The sequence below is a fragment of the Chaetodon trifascialis genome, chromosome 13 (genome assembly GCF_039877785.1).
Source record: "Chaetodon trifascialis isolate fChaTrf1 chromosome 13, fChaTrf1.hap1, whole genome shotgun sequence".
Classification (NCBI taxonomy): domain Eukaryota; kingdom Metazoa; phylum Chordata; class Actinopteri; order Chaetodontiformes; family Chaetodontidae; genus Chaetodon; species Chaetodon trifascialis.
In genome coordinates, this window is record NC_092068.1 from 15283615 (window position 1) to 15306461 (window position 22847).

General features: G+C 41.7%; 2 protein-coding genes across 2 annotated transcripts; both read left to right on the plus strand.

Moving 5' to 3' along the window:
- The first annotated feature begins 452 nt into the window (after positions 1-452).
- LOC139341673 (NFU1 iron-sulfur cluster scaffold homolog, mitochondrial) lies at positions 453-3956 on the plus strand. Its single transcript, XM_070978297.1, has 8 exons — positions 453-544; positions 1059-1159; positions 1293-1428; positions 1901-1967; positions 2066-2177; positions 2279-2342; positions 2560-2734; positions 3144-3956. The coding sequence occupies exons 1-8, from the start codon at positions 480-482 to the stop codon at positions 3210-3212; spliced, it is 789 nt and encodes a 262-aa protein (XP_070834398.1). The 5' UTR covers positions 453-479; the 3' UTR covers positions 3213-3956.
- Positions 3957-4082: 126 nt separating this feature from the next.
- ccar1 (cell division cycle and apoptosis regulator 1) lies at positions 4083-21010 on the plus strand. The gene is made up of 26 exons (XM_070977420.1): positions 4083-4133; positions 5894-6057; positions 6233-6408; positions 6524-6667; positions 7556-7588; positions 8138-8334; positions 8596-8722; positions 9377-9496; positions 10665-10857; positions 11033-11177; positions 11279-11434; positions 11560-11785; positions 12351-12464; positions 12705-12871; positions 13722-13932; positions 15118-15201; positions 15319-15507; positions 15761-15952; positions 16062-16298; positions 16391-16520; positions 16803-16891; positions 16980-17120; positions 17304-17424; positions 17607-17789; positions 18514-18719; positions 19979-21010. The coding sequence occupies exons 2-26, from the start codon at positions 5946-5948 to the stop codon at positions 20054-20056; spliced, it is 3771 nt and encodes a 1256-aa protein (XP_070833521.1). The 5' UTR covers positions 4083-4133; positions 5894-5945; the 3' UTR covers positions 20057-21010.
- The last annotated feature ends 1837 nt before the right edge of the window (positions 21011-22847 follow it).

Below are 22847 nucleotides of genomic sequence, written 5' to 3' on the forward strand. Positions count from 1 at the left end.
TTTTGTGTGTGTGTGTGTGTGTGTGTGTGTGTGTGTGTGTGTGTGTGTGTGTGTGTGTGTGTGTGTGTGTGTGTGTGTGTGAGATTCATTTTGAAAGAAAGAGCAGACCTGTATGACTGCCACTTAAGGAATACTAATTGTTTTTCTTGACAGTAACTAAGTACATTCGTTATTGGAAAGTGACTAAGTACATTTACTCCACTGCTGTTGTCTCAAGAGTTGTTGAGAGAACTGGTTGAGAGAATAAAATGAGGAAAAGCTATTGGTGGTGCCCTTAAGGGACTCCATGATCCCAACTGTTTAAGACTACACAATGATTAATGTTAGTAATTCATGAATGAATGTTTATTATCTTTTTATTTATTTTTGTATCTCACAAATGAACTAAAAACAGGTAAGTGTCAGAAACTCATTTTTAGGTCCCTGTCAGGAGTACGCACAGTCTACCACATGAGGTCCTCATTTTAAAAACAAACAAAATGGCGGCGCACATGACATGGGGTCTTCGGCAGTTGTTACGGGCAAAAAACACGGCTCGCTTTAGGTTTGAACCTCTATATCTGTAATATATCGTTTTGTACACATGTTGCACTGCTGATAAGACAAGTTATAGTGCTTGTGTAAAGCATAATCTCGACTTTCTGGTGTGCGGCTGAGATGATACGTTTATCTAGCTAATTGGCTAACTAGCAAACTGCGACACTCGCTAACGGGTTACAAATCTAATCCCATCCATCCATGTACATGTGGAGATATCGAAACAGGCAGTGAATTCACTTCCAATTTATGTCGTATTTGATTCTGTATGTGTGTGTTTCCCGATCTCAGCGCGTATTTTTGACCTTAACGTCAGCTAGCTGGGACTGTTAACTTTATCAGTAAAATGGCAAATCCTTTGGTTAACGTTACATCAAAACTCTGAAGTAATAGCTGAAAATAATAGTGCTTTCACCCATCAGCACCCCCTTAATATTTCATTCCGCCTCAAGAAATGAATTGTTTTGCTAGTCTGTTGACAGACAGTCACACAGACAGACTAATGTTCTTTACGTTGTAAGGATTTCAGACAGAACCGGAAGCTCGTACCACTCACAGTGCTCGACCCAGAGCCTCAGAAGAGTTCCGCCTCAGCCCGGGACAAGAACCACACATATCTCAAGTGAGAAACCATTATTTAGACACATTAATACATTCATGCACTTTTCTGACAACTGTCTTAATGATACCGCTGTGTAGAAAAAAACAACAGCCATAAAACTTGACTAAGACAATGTTTTTGACCCATCTTTCAGTAAGATGCTTGTCCATCCAGACTGAAGTCACTCCAAACCCCAGAAGCTTGAAGTTCCTCCCCGGTAAACCTGTCCTAGGAGCTGGGACGCTTGACTTTCCCTCTTCAAGCTCAGCTGAATGTTCATCTTTAGCCAGGTTGCGTCAACTTTACCGTTGTGCTTTGTTGTGTTTACATTGTCCATAACATAAATCATTACATTTTCGAGTGAAGACTTGGGTAAAGGTTAGGGTTAGGCAAGTAGTGGTTATGGTCAGTTGAAGTCTCCAGGAAATGAATGTAAGTCTATGTAATGTTCCTAGAAGTGATGGAAACATGACTGTGTGTGAGTGAGTGTTGTTTGCACACTTATTGTGTGTTAGGAAATCATATTGTAAAAAATGGACTGAGGGAAAAGGCTCAGTTACCCTGTATATGCTGCTTCATTCTGTCTTTACAAAATGACAACGTCGTAAAAAGCAGCCCAGCGTTCACTGATGTTCTTGATAAAAGCCAGCACAAATGGATGTTGTTATCACTGAATGAACCAACATAAACACAGACTTCATTCTGCCGTTGGTATGTTTTTCATTTTTGTTGAGCACCAACATGATAACGTGTTTCTTTCAGGGACCTGTTTGAAATTGAAGGAGTGAAAAGTGTGTTCTTCGGCCCTGACTTCATAACAGTCACTAAAGTAAGCATTAACTGTACTCGTACAGCTGGTCTCTGTGATTCTAATCACATGAAATCTTTGTGGTGAAACAACAGGTGAGATCTTTGTTTTTCTGTCAGACAGATGAGGATGTGGAATGGACGAACATTAAACATCACACGTTGGAGGCCATTGCTAAGTTCTTTGAGAGTGGTGACCCGATAACAACAGGGGCAGTGTACCATGAAAGCAGTGAGTATGCAGCCTGCCAATGTTAGTCATGTCGGAGTTATGCCGCTGCTTGATTGTATATTTTGTAAATATCTCCACACTCAACATTTTCTTTATTATAGGTCATTCTGAAGATGATGATGATGTTGTAGCTATGATAAAGGAGCTTCTAGACACCAGAATCAGGTACAAAATGACTCACTTTGAGAGCAGTTTTTACTCTTTGTTCGCCTGTTGCAATTAGGGCAGCTCACTGCTTAATAGTATTTTTAATGTTACTTCAATCCTGAGCAGACATTTCCTATATAATTCTTAACTTTTAACTAACCTATTAACAAGGAAGCTCACATTCTTATAAAAGACAATACTCCTAATCTTTCTGCCCTTTCTGCTGCTCTCTCAGACCTACAGTGCAGGAGGATGGAGGTGATGTCATTTTTAAGGGATTTGATAACGGCACAGTCAAGCTGAAGTTGGTTGGTTCCTGCACAGGGTGCCCTAGCTCCACAGTCACCCTGAAAAATGGCATTCAGAACATGCTGCAGTTTTACATCCCAGAAGTAGACAACGTGGAACAGGTGATAATCAAGATCAGTTGTCTTGTATTTGTAGATGAGCAGAAATTTGCACAGGCTTTTATTTTGAAATAAAGCTTCACTGTTGTTTTCATTCTGCAGTTGGGTTCAGACGTTGCAACACTTAAATGATTACATGCAGGAAATTGTGCTCTGATTTCATTAGATTTTTTGGGCCTAAGGCTGAGCAATGAAACCCGACAGTAAGTTTTCAATCCACAGGTGCAGCTTTCCAGCCTTGGCAAGTAGAGCTGAGTAAGATCATGAAAGCGAAGAAAAGATAATCCTATTTCGATATCTATTTCACTTACTCGCTGCTATACATTGTTGAGTTTTTGTCATGATTGTAAGGACGGTAAAATACAGACTTTAATGTCACATTTCACGTTTTGTCAATTCCTTTTTTGCACAGGTGGAAGATGAAGTGGATGAAATCAACACAAAGGTTTTCTCAGAGCTGGAACGCAAGTTACAAGAATGAAAACTTCCTCAACCAAAACACTTGTGTAAAAATCAGCCTTGCATCATTTCCACTAATTACCAGTCATAAGAATGAAGAGAGAAAAGTATTACCTGCTGCTTTTTGTGCATGCTATATACTGTCAAGAGTTCAAGCTGTAATGCATATGCACTGTACATACTGTATGCCCCTGTTACTAAGAAGTGGAGATACAGGAAATATACCTGTATACATTCTTCTGACCAGTCTAAGATGTTCTGCAGTGATAGCTGTGAATGTAATCATGTATTTATTTCTTATAAATATTGTATATTTTGAAAAAATATTTTGATAGGATGGTGATATTGTCAAAGTTTTTGACATGATGAAAAGTAACCCAGAAGGAAGATTTGGTAAGATATTCCAGTTGTTGTGGCCGTATACCAAACAAAGCATAACTGAACCGTTTTACTCATCGACGCATCATTTATTAATGAAGAATTAATGGGTAGGTTTACAGTGAAACATCTTTAAAGATCTGTATGCTATATTTATCTGTTTTGTGCACTGTTCTTCTGATTTACTGTATCACATCAAACAAAGTTCACATCTTGAAAACAAGTTGTTGTTGAATAACTTTTTTATAATTAGTTTTAGTGTTCTTACTTGCAGTCATGCCTCGTGTCGCTATGTCCTATGTGTGTAGAGAAAAACAAGGAATGATCATGTATAAAAGATAAAAACGAATAAAAGAAATAGTATTGAATTATGAAATAGTCTTTACACTACATAGTGATTCAAATCCTTTTTTACTCGTGCTCGGCACAGACACACTGGCACATACATAGTGTATTTGACAACTAAATACAGATAAGCCGTTTTATCTTAGTTGGAGCACGGTTGATACGCTACATACCGCGCACGCGCGGTTCATGTCTACATTGGCCGGCGCAGGGGACAGCGGTAAGCAGTGTTGACAATGTTTTAATCCAAACCTTGCAACGTTGGTTAGGTTAAACTTTTAAAGCAAAACTGAACTGCACGTATTAATTGCATACAGGAGAGTTGCTGCCACTTGTGACGATGTGATTTATGCTTCAAAAACATTGTCCATTCAATGCTAACTGCCAGCGAATATAAAATCGGGCCTCGCTTTCGGTAACAAATCCAGCACGAGGCTAATCTGCAACAAAGCTAACGATGTGCGAATGCTAAGTGTTAGCTCTAGGTTTAGCCACTGTATCTCTTACAGTAGTCATGCCGTGTTTTTATGTGGTGGTAGCTAAACAGGACACGCGTAAATAATGTAGACGAAGCCATAGTAAATTGAAGCCTTAGTTAGCTGCTGTTCTACAACAATAGCTGCATTAGGCTTGCTAGACAGGCGTAAAATATTAGCTAGCCGCCTGGGCTAGCCCACTGTCAGTTAAAGGGGCTAACGTTAGCCAAACTGCCGTTGAGATTTGCTGTGTTTGCTGTGTCAGCAGTGACAAAAAATACTGAGAAATCAAATGATTTCTTTTTTAATTGTCGCGCACGAGGAACTTATGTGCTCTCTCGAAGCGCAAAATTGTTTCGTTGTTCATTTCTGTCCCTCGTGTTAGGCTAATGGTGTGAAATTATTGTAAAATAACCTTAGGAACTAACGTAAGCTAAAGTTAAAGGTTGGTATGGTTTGTCCAGTCACTGTAAACAGCATGCTAGCCGTGTGAACGTGCTTTCAAATTTTAGCGAATGTATGCTCTAGCATGTAAGTTATCGCATTCATGATATAACTTATCAGTGTCACCTTTGTACTGCTTAAAACAGTTTTGATATTCCATTTGACAGCGGAATTTGACATATATACTCATACTGTGGGGGGTTATTTAGTAACTTAAACAGTCTCTCACGTTATACAGTATTAGGGTAAATGCTGTATATTTGGAGTTTTTATTTGCAATATTTGTGCCGTTATGTTTATCGAAGATTACATTTATTCACTGACTTCTACACTGCTGCGGCTTTTCTTGAAAAAAACAAACAAACCAAAACAAACCTTGCATAAATTCACATGTTATTCGCCCTAAGTGTTTTAATCCTAACTAATGTAAATTAGTTTAGAGAACGTGCACAATAAAGTAGCACAGATGAACAATGAAACCTGTCAGCATGGCAATAACTGTAGTTTTACACACATTGCATAGGAAACTGCATTATTACGGATGAGATTGTGCTGATATAAGGTAAGACTTTATTGATCCCACACTGGATTGGACTCTCCATTGACAATTAAAGGTCAGATAGAGCAATGATAATCTATTAACCAAAATGTGCACCCTCATTGATTTGCATTTCTTTTCCAGAAGGTTGTAAAAGGGACATTTCTTCCAACACTGGTGTGCAACAGATGCACTGTATGCATGTATACATGCTGCTCTGAACTCAGTTCACCCTGAAACCTTTGGGAAAAAATCAGTACCTAAGGGAAAGGGGGCATGTAACTTTTTGGTGTATGAACATGCAAGAAAACACAACACGTCCAGACTACGTTTGGCTGCAAATGCACACACGGCTGTTGATGTAACCTACCGCATTGCAAAGTAAACAATGGGCAATTCGATGTAATTTCATGGAATTTCTTATAATTTCAATTTTGTACCGCAATATTTGGGTATAGTTCAAGTTTGTCAGTTATGTGGCATTTTAGAATTGTTTTTTTTTTGCCTTTGTTTTATTTTTAGTAACAAACATCGGCCTGGTGAGCAGATTTCCTGCCCTTAACCTAAGCGAGTCATGGCCCAATTCGGGGGACAGAAGAATCCGCCGTGGGCAACTCAGTTTGCCGCCACAGCGGTGTCCCAACCGGGCCACTCGGGACAGTCTCTTGACCTCAGCAGCCTGCACTGTGAGTAAAGCAAAGCAGACGTTCTGGGCTGTACTCCTTTATCTGGGATTTTCCTCATTGCCTTTTACCCATTTCATCATACCATGATGCAATGTCTTATTCTACACCAGTGCTCCTCATTCAGTGTTTCTTCCACACCTCTCTGAATCACGTTCCTTATTTTCCCTCTGTACAGCTCTTGGTGTGCAGCAGCCGTCTCTTCTGGGAGCATCTCCCTCTGTTTACTCTCAGCAGTCAGCCTTGGCTGCAGTCTCTCTCAGCAACCAGTCTGCTGCAAACTATCAGCTGTCTCAGCAAACTGCAGCCCTGCAGCAGCAAGCTGCAGCAGCTGCTGCTGCAGCACTACAGCAGGTCAGTCACAGTGAGAGTCTTAAGCACACTCAGCAATCTATACATCTTGCCTTTGCCACATGTCCCAGTGTTTGATCAACTGCTATCTCTCCCATGTTCCTTGTAATTTATATAGTCTCAGATTAATACAGCCCTCCAGCAGTATCAGCAACAACAGCAGCAGCAACAGCAACAACAACAACAACAGCAGCAACAACAGCAACAGCAGCAGCCCCCCCAGCAACCCCCCCAACAGCAACTGTACAATGTACCTCATCAGGTGAAACACAGACTCATTTTGCTTCACATGTCATCCTATCACATCTTATTTTGAATAGCCCTCTGCTCACACTAACCCTGGATAACATATTGGTTAGCTTATGCCACATTTCCACTAGTGCGGCTCGACTCGACTCTACCCGGTTGTTTTGTGTTTCCATTAGGGATAGTACCTGGTACCCGATACTATTTTTTGTACCTGCTCTGGCGAGGTTCCAAGTGAGTAGAAGCGATACTATATGTGTGATGTCAACAGCCTGTCGGACACTGATTGGCTGGAGAGTGTCGTCACTGGTCTGCGACGTCCAACACCGGAAAAACAATCCCGCCCCCTCCATTGTAACGCCGGGCAACAGCAACCGCTGACTTTATTCTTTATTCTCACTCGAGGGAAATGGCTGCTCGTAAAATATCAGTGTTCTGCCTTACAGCCTGAAGCCTTTTCTGGGTTTCTTCTCTTGCTTTGTGTGTGACAAAAAGCTACAAACTGAGCAGCAAATACAACATCGCCTCGATGTCCTCCATTGTTTGTCGGCTCTGTTTGCGTTGCGTACAAATTGACGTCATGGCAGTTTCGCGCAGCCATGGTATGACGACCCTACATTGAGGAGGTACTATTAAGTACACAATTGTAATGGAAACTCAACCAAACCAAGTAGAGTAGAGTAGAACCGAGTCGAGTAGAGCTGGAACTGTGTAATGGAAATGCGCCATTAGACATATAAATTACATGAGCGTTACACTTTATGTATAGATTTGTCTTGGCCTCACATAGATTGATGTGTCAAAGCAGAAAACTGAAGTGTGGTTGGAGAAAATTAGCACGGGTCATGTCGCACAGCAGTAAATTTCACTCTTGGTATTTTCTGTGTTTCTTCTTTCTCTACAGCTTCCACAGCCTCAACAGGCACTGCTTTCTCAGGTAATACAAAAGCATACATAAATTTGCAATCTTTTTTAATTATTTCAAAGATGCTAATTAATGCTCGTCACTGGTGTTGAATGGCTTTCATCAAACATCTCGTACATTTTCCCTGGTGTATATCCATTTTTACATGCGTATCATGTTCAGGGTCACAAGGGGATGGAGCCTATTCCAGCATATATTGAGGGAGAGGGAGGATATACCACAAACTGTCTGTGTAGTTTTTCTTCATTCTCTGTTCAATGTTTGATCTCACATCAAAACTACAGTGGTTTGAAATACTTCTTGTCAGGATTACCTCAGAACAGTACTCCATCCGAGGCTGAACAAAATATAAATGAATATAAATGGTCAAATGTTTGCGTAGATAACCAGACTAAGATGGTTATCCTCCAGTTTCTTTATGGTGTTGTGTTTAGTTTCTCTACGGGAGAAGAATCCATGTTTTGATTTGCTATCAAAATATCTTCATTTTTCATTCTTGCTTGAGTATGGTTATGGTATTGATTAGATTTAGACATGCAACTTTCTTTTCCCGGCCCTCAGCCCCCCGTTGCGTTGCCCACCAGCCTAAGTCTGTCCAACCCCCAGCAGACAGCCCAGATTACTGTGTCCTACCCAACACCACGTTCAAGCCACCAACAGCAGACGCAGCCACAGAAGCAGCGAGTCTTCACTGGTGTTGTCAACAAACTACATGACACATTTGGCTTTGTAGATGAAGATGTCTTCTTTCAGCTAAGGTGAGAGAACGTATTTCTTGTATGAACGTGTTGGTGGAATGATTTGACACTCTGAATTTTATTAGCTATTGTTTCTTCACTGTATGTGTTACATTGATAGTGCTCATGCCAGCGTGACCCTGCCCACATTATTTCCCAAGCCATTATTTGGGTGATAGTTCATAGTTCCGAAGGATACCTGTACATTTTTCAACCTTAAACTGATGTTGCATGGCATAGAGATGTTCAGAGATGTCTGAATGTAGTGTTGTAAATTTTCAGTGCTGTGAAAGGGAAGACTCCTCAGGTGGGTGACAGGGTCCTAGTGGAAGCTGTGTACAACCCAAACATGCCCTTCAAGTGGAACGCCCAGCGCATCCAGACCTTACCTCAGCTAGCAAACCAGTCGGTAAGAACACTCAGAGATTACATTCAGCCACCCAGGAAAGAAAGGATAGCATTGTTGAGCACATGAATACAAACTGAGTTTTCTTTCAGTTATTGATTTTTGATATCATTATAAACGCAACACTATTCATGGTTTTGAAGTTGCCCTGTTCTGCTACTACAAGGTGAAGACGTACTTTATTTGGCTTTTTTGCTCAGAAAAGATTTAATTGATTTATACTTACTGTATAATGATAATCACAATAGCTTTTTGTCACTGATAGTGACATTGTGTGTACGTTGGTTCCCAAACAATGTCCCCAGTCTAGCCCCTGCAAAGGCGGGAGATGTTTTCTTAACACTCTGTGTGTCTGTTTGCTTCAGTTAATTTCAGCCATGGGCCTATTGATCTGATTAAACATTGGAACACTTGCTGACTTGCCTCTGACCGAAACTGCATGATATGGATAAATTGACAACATATCTGTTTGAATTTTTGGATATCCAAAAGTGAGATCCACAGGTTCATTTTAAATCCTGGACAGTTCACCTGGCTTAGCCAGAGGAGAATCCTAATATATTCAAGTTTTTTGTTGTTTTTTTTTCCTTTCAGATTTAATCTTGTCCCTGTATCTCTCTGTCTTTTATTGACTGTTGTGTTCTCAATCCCTCCTAGCATCAGCAGCAGCCTCAGCCTTTACCTCAAGCTTCCCCACAGCTCGGCAGCCTTTACAATGAGCCAGGGATGCAGCTGCGCTTCTCAGACATGCACTCCACTGCGGACAACAGACAAAATGTAACCCCCTAGCCATGACTCACACTGTTTTTGGTCTTTCTCCCTGCTCAGTTTCTATCTTTCATTCTTTCTTTCCCTCCTTAATATTTAAATCAGTAAATCTCTCTACAGGGGACATTGCAGATGACAGGGACTTCAAGAAAAGCTGCTATAAATAAATTACATTTCCAGCAAGCATTTATTAAACCTGTAGAACTCCTTGTCAAAGTATATTGAGATTTTGTGTTGGGTTACAGTAATTTTTGTTAAAACTACTTGATTTGAAGTAGTACCATTCAGGTCAGTACCTCACCAACTGAATCAGTGCCTTAAATAGCAGTGAGACTTTTGAAATATTCATAACGGCAATTGAAGTTGAGTTAATGTTTCTGAATGTGCTGGTAGTGTCGCCTTTTGGTTCAAGTGACCCTTCTTCGGCTTGAGGGACAGGTTTTACCTCGGTGCCATCCTTTGATGAGCATGATGCTCAACTTGTCTACTCACTAAATTATCCTTAGAATAAGCAGCTCAATCATAAATGTTCTTACATGCAGCATGTGATTGATTAAGCAGAACGAGTTGTACTTTCCTACAGTTCAGGGAAAAAAAAAGTGAGACGGCGACACATTTTTGTTAGTGTTAACTCCCGGCAGTGTTAACATATTGAAGTTAGCCAGGCATCAAACGTTTGACATGTACTTTATAAAGGAGATCACATAATCTTATATGAGACAGTAGAGGTTTACTGATCCTCTTCAAAAATGTAGCTTTCACCATTATCTTTTGTTGGTAAGCAGTGCCTCATACTTTCTTCACTGAAAAAAGTTTGATAAACATGAAAGTTTGTCTTTTGCTTCAAACAGGTCAAAACCTGCATTATTACTTTTGTTAGCTTCAACTAACTGACAAAACTAAGCTGAACCAGAACAACCCTCGGGTGTTGAAATTTTGTTTCACACCAGGTATTCTTTCATTAGGACACCTGATAAGATTTCTACAGTTCTTTTATTCACACAGACATTCAGACCTTTTTCCCAGCTTCTTTCTTTCAAGCAGCCACTGACCAAGTTTTCGCTCAGTTCATCTTGTTATTTGTTGAGCAGTCATGGGCATGATAACTTAAGATTGTTCCATATTCGTCTTCATACATGCTCACCTCAGTTTTTTTTGTTTTTCCCTTTTTCTCTAGAGCCAGCCTCAAGCCCCTAACATGATGAAGGCAGCCCCCACCATTCTGCAGTCACTACCTCCCCCAAACACATTCAATGTTCCGGCCCAGGGTCCACCTCCTTCCCTCCTGCAGGCTCAGCTGTCTGCTGCCTCTTTGGCCCCTCTCCTCCAGAACCCTCCTCAGCCTCTGCTTCCACAGCCTCCACCCAAAGGTAAATTACTTGTCAGTGAAATTACTTTCGTCCAGTATTGGACATACAGCAGTGAAGATCACCACTGTCTTTTAAGCTGTTTTGGCACAACATTGACCACAAAATCATAGCTGTGTTTGTGGTATGTTGAGTGGTTAAACAAGCTTGTGCTTTGCATGATTTCCCCTGTCTCTAGATGTGTTTCCCGGCGGTCTGCTTCAGCCCCCAGTTAGAATGATGCCACAGCCGCAGCCTGTCCGACGAATTGAGCCCCCACCTCGTTTCCCGAGTCGCAATGATCGAGGCCCTGAGCTCATCCTAAGGAGTAAAGAGGAACGCAGGTGAGACGGCGATACATATTACCTGAGATAATCTGATATTTGTTCCTAAAACATGCAGCATGCATGAGTTATTAATTGTGTGTTTTTCCTCAATTCTTCAGTCGAGACAGAGACCGTGAGCGCAGAAGATCAAGAGAACGCTCACCTGCACGCAAACGTTCCAGAGACCGCTCTCCGAGACGTGACCGCTCACCTCGACGGCCTCGCAGGGTGGTTCCTCGCTACACTGTCCAGTTTTCCAAGTTCAGTTTAGATGGGTGAGTGCAATCTTTTCAGTGGAAACCGATCACTGTATCAACACGTCCGTGGTGTGATGACAACACAAACAGTATGCACTAGTTTGTGTTGTGGGGGTATTAACTGTCCTCTGTTGGTTCTCCAGTTCCAGTTGTGACATGATGGAGCTGAGAAGGCGCTATCAGAACCTCTACATTCCCAGCGACTTCTTTGATGCAGTCTTCACCTGGGTGGATGCCTTCCCTCTGACAAGACCCTTCCAGTTTAGTAACGCCTGTAACTTCCACATCTTGCACAAAGAGGTGGATCCTCTAGTCAAAAATACCGCTGTGTTGGACCCTCCAGATGCCAACCACACCTACAGTGCTAAGGTATCGGACTGTTAATGATAATGATTTTATGTTGCGCATGTGAGGACACAATAGCAGGGCACGATAAAATTAGTCATCTGAGGAGTTGGAAGTGTGAAGCCACAAGTCATCATGTAACAGCTTGTTGTGGCTGCGCTTCCTTGTTCCAGTTCTGCCAAAAGATTGTTGTCTTGTGTCGTAGATTTTATGAATGGTCACACGGTTGTTAGTTCATTGCTTTAGACATGACTTTATACAGCTCTGTTACAGTATAGCTCAGAGTGAGACTAAGTATACAGACAGTAAACAGTGAGGCTGTTATCAGTTAGATGAAATTAAGATGGATTATCTGCATAAATGTTCATGTGAATTCTTGGTGCTTTGGTAGGCAGTCTGAATCTACTACAATGAATGGAATGACAGACTCTATCAAAGATAACTGCTGTACAGAGAAATAATTACAGAATGTAATACACAAATGGCTACTGGAGAAAGAAAAGGCACTTGATAAATAGTGTCAAAAAGAAGTTTGATTTCATGAGTGTTTTAAGGATTATAACTTTAATGCCTTCTCCTTATGTTTCAGGTGATGCTACTGGCTAACCCCAGTATAGAGGAGCTCTATCACAAGTCCTGTGCTCTGGCAGAGGACACTCAGGAAGTCAAAGACTCCTTCCAACATCCTGCTAGACTCATTAAGGTACATCACACACTTCACATGCTTTTACCATGTGCATGAGCTGACAGTGATGTAATTGTCCTATTCCATTGCTGAGTACTCACAATGTGGAAGAATCTTAACTGATGTTGGCTCCCCTGTTTGAATAACTTTCTTGGCTTTTTCCTCTCTCCACACCCCTTACTCATGTGGTCCTTCTCATTTCCATCTAACCTATTGTACTGTGGCTCTTCTTTCCGCCTGTCTGTCTTTCTCCTATAGTTTTTGGTGGGAATGAGAGGTAAAGATGAGGCCATGGCCATTGGTGGTCACTGGTCTCCCTCTCTGGATGGAGCTGACCCAGAGAAGGATCCTTCAGTCCTTATAAAGACAGCCATACGCTGTTGCAAGGCACTCACAGGCATAGACCTTAGTCTGTGCACTCAGTGGTAAGAGCTATTATTATCATCAGCATATATTTTTCTCATCAATTGCGTTTCTATTTAAGCCTGTTAACTCTGCTGGTATCAAAATCCCAAATTGAGTAAATATTATATGCTGCATAATGTTACTACCTCTATACTAAATCTTATCCTGGACATGTTGAGTAATACTTTTTGTTTCTTTGTTTGTATTAATGATTATTGTGTTGTTAATTTGCTACTTATAATTTATTCTTATTATTTATTGTGTTTGTGCAGTGTTCTTTTTGGCCTTTTGTGTGTTGTTGTCTTGGCTCTCTCTTTCTGTCACACTCTCTATACACATATATGCATATTTCATTGTGATGAAAAACCAAACGCATGGACTGTGGCTGGAAGAAGCAGTAGCCTGGACCAGAAGACACTCATTACTTTTCCTTTTTTTTTTTGTTCTCTTTGTTAAATATCTTACATATTTAACTGGCTTTCACTGTCCTGTTGATTCTGTCTCTCTTTGCACAACCCTAATGTAGTGCGCTAAGTGTAATCTAGGTTAAATGTGGAACACTCATCTATAATTAGCTGAAGCTATAATGGGAATGAATTTGGGGGTGTGATTTATTTTCTGTGATTGTCTTGTCAACTTTCTCAATATGGCTGCCGTAACCTGTGACAACAGTTGGAGAGCTGCAGACGGGGTCCAATTGTCTATGCTGCGTGTTGTGTGGGACAGGGGTCAATGTAATGATGTGTACAATCATTCAGTGACCTCATGGGAGGGAGTAGTTGTAGAAGGCTTGCCTTAGCAAGGCTCGTCTTTTATACTGTGCCCTGACCAGAATGTTTCTTTCCAATGCACCTTCTTCCTTTGCGACAGGTATCGTTTTGCAGAGATTCGCTATCATCGGCCGGAGGAGACACACAAGGGGCGGACAGTCCCTGCTCATGTGGAGACAGTGGTTTTGTTTCTTCCGGATGTTTGGCATTGTCTTCCTACCCGCTCAGAGTGGGAGGTGCTGTCACGGCGACTCCGGGAGCAGCTGGCTGAGAAGCTGTCGGCCGAGCGAAAGGAGGCGGATGGAGAACAGGCACTGAACCGCTAATCCCTCTCTTCTCATTTCCGATTCTCACAGGAAGGCACAGGAATTACAAAAAACAAAGCCCAGATACACATCAGACACAAAGCACACCTCACCAGCCACGCAGACAGACACCAACACAGGCAGATTATTGTTCCACCCAACGTCACCTAGGCTTCCTCTGTTTACTCCTCCAACTGTCCCTTTCTCCTCTGCTCCAACTCCTCCATTCCTCCATCAGCACATCCACCTTCCCTCACAACCAGCAGACACATACAGTGGAAGCAGTGAGACTAGGTTGTGTTGTGTAGGCCCTGATCGCAACTGATAAAACAGCTTCCAGCACCTCAAACACCTCATAATTTCGTGCTAATCTGAGTGTATTAAGTCATGTAAACTCTGGCATTTCATTTTGCATTACTTTATTCTTTCTTAAACTGCTTTGAATTTGGGTGCTTACAAATTGGAGTAATAATGATTTCAAATCATTTTTCAGATTTGACCCACTGGAATCTGAATGATTTCTTACCGCTGGAATCTGTAGAGTCAGTTGCGTCTAAATAATCTATTTGTTGTAGAAATGTGTGTTTTTATATGATTTTTCACATCAATTTGATATTGTCTGACTTTGAAAAGAGAACCTCCCCCAAGTCCTGCTTCTTGCCTGTTCTTGTTGTTGGATTCTACACTCGCATTTGGACTATATGTAGAATTTGGTTTTTCCAGGGCAGTTGGTTGGACAGAAGGACAAATGGCTCCTATCTGACGTAGGTGTATTAAACCCACAAATGGCAATACCCAATACCCCAGTCATAGACCATGGTAGGGCCACCCTATCCTCACTCCGTTTGGAGACCAGCTTCAGTTCACCTGATGTACCGACACACCTTTTGGACACACCTCTCATTGATTTTTACCTTTTTTTGTGTTCCACAGATTGATTGATTGGCAGCTGGGGGGCATTTCTGTTGGTTTTTATAAGAGCTAGAGAGCTTCCCTGTGTACGCTTCAGTAGCAGTGGACTTAAGCACAGTCGAGAGCTCACTAGGACGAGACAATGAAAGACAGATGTGACCTTGCTTCTTGCACGGATCAACTTTAAAGTTCACTCAGGTCCTAAGTGGTACGCTGACTGTTTGCTATCCCACCTCTTTCTCTCTCTGCCTGTCTCTATCTTCATGATTTCCTGTCAAGGAGGAAGAGGAGAAGGACGATGGTGACTCAAAGGACGTTAGTACTCCCACTCACTGGGCTAAACTTGACCCGAAATCAATGAAGGTAAGTAAGTCTAAGCACTGGTAGAGCTGACAGACAAGGAATTAATTTAGAATTATCTTTGGACCTGGTAATATATTAATTGTGCATTTCCCACGGCCCTATTTTCTTCCCTTTTAGGTAAATGACCTGCGTAAGGAGCTTGATTGTCGCTCCCTAAGCTCGAAGGGGTTGAAGTCGCAGCTGATAGCTCGCCTCACCAAGCAGCTGAAGGTGGAGGAGCAGGTGGAGGAGTCCAAGGAGCCCGAGAAACCAGAAAGCAAAATTCCAGAGGAAGAGGAGCCATCTCGGACTGAGGAAGACAGAGAGGTACAGAGAATTTTATTTAAGAAAGAATTGTAGGAATGACGTTTAATGATATGAGACTTGTTTTATTGTGATAACACTAATGTGGATGTGTCCTTTTATTGGACAAAGCAGATATGCAGTTGTTATTGAGAGGCAGTTATTACATTCAACAGTTTTCTCATTTTTTCCAATGTTCTAAAACCTTTTAAGAAATAAGAATTATCACAAATTTCATCCGAAACGCTCTTCTAACTGAAATATTCATCTCTGTTAGGAGGAGGAAAGGAAGAGGCTGGAGGAGGTTGAGCGCCAGCGGAGAGAAAGACGCTACATCCTCCCTGACGAGCCGACCGTCCTTGTTCACCCCAATTGGGCAGCCAAGAATGGCAAATTTGACTGCAGTGTCATGTCTCTGAGTGTGCTGCTGGACTACAGGCTGGAAGACAACAAGGAGCACTCTTTTGAGGTGAGACTTGCTGGTCACAGCATTTGGTTTCTGCTGAAAATGAAAAAAGTCTCCAGTGCACACGTTCAGTAGTAAATCAACTGAATCTGTTTAATCTCTCACAAACCAGGTTTCCCTATTTGCTGAGCTATTTAACGAAATGCTACAGAGAGACTTTGGCTACCGCATATATAAAGCCTTCGCCGCTTTTCCTGTCAAAGACGAAAAAAAGGAGAAGGAGAAGAAAGCCAAAAGGGAGGCAGAAAAGAGGGAGGCGGAAAAGCGTGAAGTAAAGAAGGAAAAAGAAGAGGAGAATGAAGAGCCAGTAGTAAAGAAGACCAAAGATGAGGAGGAGGAGAAGAAGAAGGTAAGCTTCTCAAACGCACCTTGTCTTTTCAGTCTCTCGTTGGCTCAAACAAATGATGTGTTTTTCATGCAGCTCTGTCTTGTTTTTATCAGAGCGAAGAAAAGACTGTGAAAAAGGAGTTGTCTCGAGACGAAGAGGAGAACGAAGATGATGGCAGCACAGCCAATGCTGAAGAGTATGACCCCATGGAGGCTGAAGATGCAGATGATGAAGATTACGATGGTATAGCACTCTGCCCTTGTCTTGAAATATAACCCAATAGATTATTTCTGAATTTCCCACAGTATGATTTAGCCAGTGATGAGAAACCATGCACCACGCTGACCCTGTGATGGATAACATTTCCACAGTTTCTGAGGCTTAAAGTGGGGAAAAACGTTGCTTGATTTTTTTGTACACTTTTGATTAAACGCAATAAGTAATACTGATAAGATTAAAGATGACCTGGCACTTCTTCAACCGTGTTCCACTTTCCAACTTGATGTTTCTATTGATACTTCTTAGACAAGGATGATGATGACTCCAATGACAGAGACAGGAAAGACCGCAAGGATGACCGCAAGTCGTCTAAAGAGAGGTCCTCTAAAGATAAGGTTGGTTGGTTATTGTTGTCAGCATATTATTAAGACGTTGATGGAGTGTAAACGATTGATATTATAAACGTGGTTGTTGTTACTCCAGGAGAAGAAGCAGATGGTCACACACAACAAGGAGCTGCTCATGGCGTTTGTCTACTTTGACCAGAGCCACTGTGGCTATTTGCTGGAGAGGGACTTGGAGGAGATCTTGTACACACTGGGATTGCACCTTTCACGTGCTCAGGTGAGCACACACACTCATACACAAGTCTAACTATGTCTATGGTTTGTGTCTGGGCCTGTGCATCCCTGATTTTGTCTTACTCCTTTTGCTTTCTCACCGCCTGCCCTCTGATGTTTTTCACTTTCCTCTCTGGGGAGGTTTACATACAAATAATCTTTCATATTGACTTTTGTCTTTTTCCAGATAAAGAAGCTGTTGAACAAACCAGTGGTCAGAGAGTCTTGTTACTACCGTAAACTGACAGATAGGGGAAAGGATGACCCCATTCCTTCCTTTAATGAAGCCCATATTGAAAACCTCATAGGTAACGTGACATGGGTCTTTATGGTTGAAATGTTCCCATCAATGTTTTAAAAGTCAATTATGCACATTTTTTAAATCTAGGATGACCAAGAAAGTTTCTTAAAATAAGCCACAGCTATGATATGGCAGACAGCTGCTGTAGATGGTTTCCCTCTTTTTGAAACTCTTCCCTCTTCCTGTCAGGTAACCGAGGGCTGCTACCTGCACCAAAAGCTCGCGCTCAGGCAGAGGCCAGTGAATCTGGTAATCTGATCGTGTACAATGGAGCCATGGTCGACATTGGCAGCATGATGCAGAAACTGGAGAAGAGTGAGAAAGCAAGAGAGGAGATAGAACAGAAGCTGATGGTGCAGGATGCCAAAATGGGTATGAATTGAACCATCTTATAATGTTATCTTTGGAAAGTATGTCCAAGTCTCATGAGTTGCAAGCTACACTCTGTGTCAGTAGTCCGTCTGGGCGATGATCTGGCTCAATTTGAGCTTTGCTAAATGAAGCCCAGTCTCACAAAATTCAGCATTCTTCCTGCTGTGATTTCTGTTGAAGCGTGGACTGGCACATTGTTACTGACTGCCTATGCATAGTTAAGACAAGATTCAGCAGTATTGTTTTTCATTTTTCATTGCTATGAAGAAAAGAGCTGGAAGGTTCTGTACAGATCCACAGAGCATTTTATAGATTCTTGTCCCACCAGGCCAGGAAATTTGTTGTCATCGCACCAATAAATAATCCTGATGCAATAAAAACAATAAACACAACTGACAGAACAAATCATCAGCATTACAACAATACATTTGAAGGACTTAATGTAATTAGAGAATTAAAATCTCCCACCATGGGGATGGTTTCGGATGCTTATTAAACACACTGCCCTCGAAACAAAGGACCCCTCAGGTGACCACACCAGGTTATGATTGATGTTAAACACAAGGATGTTCTCCATTAAGTTGACAGTTTTTCCAAACCCCAAGGTTTTCTCAAGTGCTGTTAACAATGAAGTTTGAGTAGTAGAAACATGCTCACTGTGCTTCATCATTGACCTTCCCTCACTTTGTCCTCCACCTGACTTTGTTCTTGTGTCTCATCCCAGATGAAGATGCAAAGGCGAAAGCACAGTTAGAGCAAGCCAACAAAACCTTGTCCAGGGAGCTGGAGGAGGTGAAAAGCACTCTGAGCCAAACGGAGCAGACTCTGAAGGCGGTGGAGGAGGAGAAGATGACCTACCACGACCAGATCATCAAAACGTCCAACACCTTGATGTCATCCGTCAAAGGACTGCTGGCAGTGCTGAAAAAGGTGAACCACTTTTAAAAAAAACTCCAAATTCAGTTGATAAGCCCTTTTCAGACATGCAGTGCATAAACATTGCCGCCTTCATGTGTCTGTGTGTTGCATCTTGTCTTTCAGGCATATAGTAGGTGTTCTGTATAGCATCACACAGAACTACGTTTATGGACTGACCTGATATGAGAATGTATCTCCTCAGCATATTGAAATGGACTCTTTCATAGTGTCTCCTAGTTGATTAAATTGAGTTTGTGCATGAGAGACCGTGATTTAGAGAATACATTTACTACAGAGATGTTAGAAGGAGGCACCAGAGGTGCATTGTGTCTCTGTTTGACCTCGTGTTACTGTGCCTCTTATGTTGATCTGACAGCTTTCAGTTCAGACTTGTGCCGTGATGAAATGAATGTGGAAGTGTTACTAGCTCCAACCTTGTCGTAAGACTGCGGTCATGAATTTTACATCAAAGTAACGATGGACGGGTGAAGCCTTATGAGGCTTTGGGGTTTTCTTTCTATTTGTGCTGAAAAAAAAAAAAGATATGATTTCAGAATGAGCATCATAGTGACATCTGGTGACCAGCAAAACTTATTACAGCCTTTTAAGAATGGAGCCGAAGCATTACAGCACTGTGCTGATGTCAGTAGTTTCCCTGTGTGAGCAATACAAGTTCAAGGAGGGTATTATTAAATCTGTAACACCTTTTTTCAAAAGCTCTGCATTTGCAATATGTTAGAGTGAAAAACATCATAAATGTGTGGTTCAACAAGCCTAAATATTAAGAACAAAACAAAAAAAAAACCTGTTGGCACAGCAGTTTACCTTTATTGATGTGGTGTAGATCCAGTGTCCGCTCATGTTTTCAAACTTCAGAGACGATATTTATGTAACATTTCATGTGAGTCACAATGTGATTTGATTTAAGGATGATATTCATTAAATTAGTCTCTTTCTGTCATTACAATATTACTTTGAATCAGGTGGAAATGTTCCCATAATTCTGATTATGTCTTCCTGCTGTACATGACCATGTTTCTCAATTATTCTCCACTCTTCTTAATCCCACTAATCTGCCAATCACAGTTTATCTGCAACACTTTCTAAACTCCAGTCACATGGTTTTCTCTGTCACAACTGCTCCTTCACAGGAGGATCTCTCCATCAAAGTGGCCAGGGAGCTTATTCAGACACAAGAACATATGGAGTTGCTGTCAGGGCTCAGTGTCTGGAAGTGGTCGCATTACTGATTGTTCCTCTTCCTCTTTCAGGATGAAGAAAATGAGTCTGTTGATGAAGTTGTCGGTGCTCTTCTTCAGACGTCCCAGACAAATGGTGCTGATGAATGAGTGACACATTTAAAATAGATGAAGCTATTCTGTAACACTGATTATCTTAAAAATTGTAAATATTCACTAAACAAGCATAATTTGGTTGTGTTTAATTTGGACCTACTGTTTCCCAGGTACATGTATAAATTAATTAGTTCCCTTGTGTTAATTTGACTTCAGTTTGTGTGTACAATAGATTTGTTTCTGAGGAGTTACATTTCTTACCTAGAAGGTTTTAAGTATGACAAAGCTTTGAAGTTGCTAACATTTCTCTTTGCCATTGCTTTAGCTTTGTTATGGCCAATAAAATGCCACATTGTAGATTTCAATGCCAGTATGTGTGAGCTGACCTTTTTTTTGTTTGAGATTTTTGTTTTTCTAATGAGCAATAATGATGCTATTTATGTGCAAGAGATTTCATGAAAGAAAACTGTATTTAAAAGAAACTTATTTTGGATGGAAAAGGGTGGGAAGGGGCTCCACGTGGTTCAGACAGAATTTCATTGTAAATCGTCCCAATCTGCTGTTTAACCACATCTACAATGAATAAACACCTTCAGTTTGTAGTTCTTTTTATTTTGCTGATTTAACTGGGTTCTGCTGGTTTCTCAAACTCGTGGCTATGCATGGTTGCCTCCCTTGGACCTTTTCGCTGTCAGCACCTCATGACTGTATCTACCGACTGCTGCGCCGCCAATTGCAGATTTCCATGTTCTGCTGTGACGGGCGTCGCAGCGTCAGGCTTGTTTTCTGAAAAAAGGAAACGTCACCAAAAGATATGTTCAATGAATGTGTGTTCTCCTGAAAGAGACATGAACACTTTGATATCCATCTCTGAACTGTGAGCGTTGGTTCTAGAAAAGAGGCGCAATAACATTCAGATGTGCTTCAAAGCAGGCGGTTTTATTTTTCTATTGGAATTGTACTCTATGGATGTCTTGTGCAAAAGTAAAGTGGTTCATTTTAACACTACAGTGTTTCTGCATTTTTTCCACTTTTTCTTTCCTTATTTTCTTATGGTTTACACGAGTGATTTCCCTGCTATGCTGAAAATGTCCACTGTGAACTAGACCTAAGTTTTCTATTTTGCGATTTCTGCTAACCAAGCTAGCCATTATAATCGCTAGTAGTAGCTAACTGTTGAATTACTGTCGGGATAACGTGTTTTCTGGTGTCTGCTTCCTTACAGACTTACTTGACGCCATTCATCAGGAATAGTATCCCTGTGGATGCAGAGAGAGGTTATTGGGTGTAGCCAGATGCAGTTTGAATGAGGAATATTAATTCTGTCAGTGAGTTTGAGGAACAGGGAGGCTCCAGCTTCACAGCCCCTCGCAGAGCATGTACCTTTGAAGCTTTTGTGTCCTGAGGTGTCTCTTTTATGTCTGTGAGCCTCTGGACTTTCTGACCTCCTGTTCATGTAATTCTAGGTTCGTTTCCTCTCCCGCCACTCCCTTCGCAAGCATACACACTTGACTTCACACTCCTTGCTTCCACACACTGTCATAGTGTCATAGCGCTTTGTCTTTCATAGATTTCTGATATGGTTGTGGTGGCACACACACTGTCCAGGTCTCCAGTGTGTCAGACCTCGCAGCTCATTCAGGAAACACTGGTGTCTCTTCATTTTCTTCAGGCACCATGTATGTGCTTATTTTCAGAGCTTTTGGACCCTGTTAGCCGCCTGCTGGGGGAAATCAAGAATACCCCACATTATCATTTAATCCCAATGGTCTTGTTTTAGTGCTTTTGGTGCTGCAGCTGTGTAACTGGCCGCTAAATGTGTTCCCACCAAGAATGAGACCTAGTTCACCCTAGAAAAAAAAAACTTAACTTAGCAGGAAACATCCCTGTCTGTTTCCAGCAGCTTGACTGTGTCATTTCCTAGAGAACAATGACTATCTGTCAGCTAGTACTTTGGTTATGTGGCTGTTTTTGTCCTGGTGTCGTGTTCTGAATGCTTGACAAACAAACCTCATTTGTCCCCCGAGGAAACACATGCAAACTCTCCACCCCTGCAGCAGCTGTGTGTGTGTGTATTTGTGTGTGTGAGGGACTTTTACACATGGATGTGCATGCATATGCGTATGCATGCACATGCAATGTGTGAAATCAGACCCCACCGCAGAGATCAGGGCAGGTAACCCCACTCCCAGACTGCAACAGAAGGCTTTTGTGGCCACCTCCCCGCCCCTCCTCTTTAACCCCCCATTCAAGTACCAAAGAGCCGCTGCACTCACAGGCCAGTCTGCTGACAATCAAGCCATTTCAATGCAGGGTCGGAGTTTCCAGGGTGGGGGCAGGCAGGGTCAGTAAAAAGGGAGTTTGGTTTAGTAACTGATCACGTTGCCTTTTTTTACCCTCTCTGCTGATCCTCGCTTTTCATGTAAATCAGACCTCTAAAGTCTTTGGGCGCAGTTGCGGAGCATGTGTGGAGGCAGTTTGACGTTACACTGGTCACATTGTTAGTTTTACTAATTCTTACTTTTCCATAATGCTTGTAGGTTTATTTACTTTCTCAATTCTCCCTCATCAGCACTTTGGTAAATCACTCTTTTCCATTAACACCCTCCATCCCATGTGCATGTCAAAGTTTCAGAGTCGTAGTTATCATGACAAAGCAGCTCCCCCTGCCTCACACACAGCCTATAGAGCCCCAGTGGGTCAGCTTTTGAAAACCTGTCGGGAGTCAGTGTTTGTTAGCTCTCTCCTCATTGTTTCTGGACAATCCCGCCTGTGATGGTGACATGATAAGACACACATGCAGGTCTCAGCCCAAATGTAGCCAAGCAAAATTCTGTTATTTAGG

What these genes read in the sequence shown, in the direction of transcription:
- ccar1 (XM_070977420.1), top strand. Translation starts at nt 5,946, where the DNA reads ATGGCCCAATTCGGGGGACAGAAGAATCCGCCGTGGGCAACTCAGTTT. An exon ending in AGATGATGAAGATTACGATG is followed by an intron (nt 16,521 to 16,802) that starts GTATAGCACTCT and finishes GATACTTCTTAG; the next exon opens with ACAAGGATGATGATGACTCC. An exon ending in CCATATTGAAAACCTCATAG is followed by an intron (nt 17,425 to 17,606) that starts GTAACGTGACAT and finishes TCTTCCTGTCAG; the next exon opens with GTAACCGAGGGCTGCTACCT.
- LOC139341673 (XM_070978297.1), top strand. Translation starts at nt 480, where the DNA reads ATGGCGGCGCACATGACATGGGGTCTTCGGCAGTTGTTACGGGCAAAA. An exon ending in AAAAACACGGCTCGCTTTAG is followed by an intron (nt 545 to 1,058) that starts GTTTGAACCTCT and finishes TTACGTTGTAAG; the next exon opens with GATTTCAGACAGAACCGGAA. An exon ending in AAGAACCACACATATCTCAA is followed by an intron (nt 1,160 to 1,292) that starts GTGAGAAACCAT and finishes CCCATCTTTCAG; the next exon opens with TAAGATGCTTGTCCATCCAG.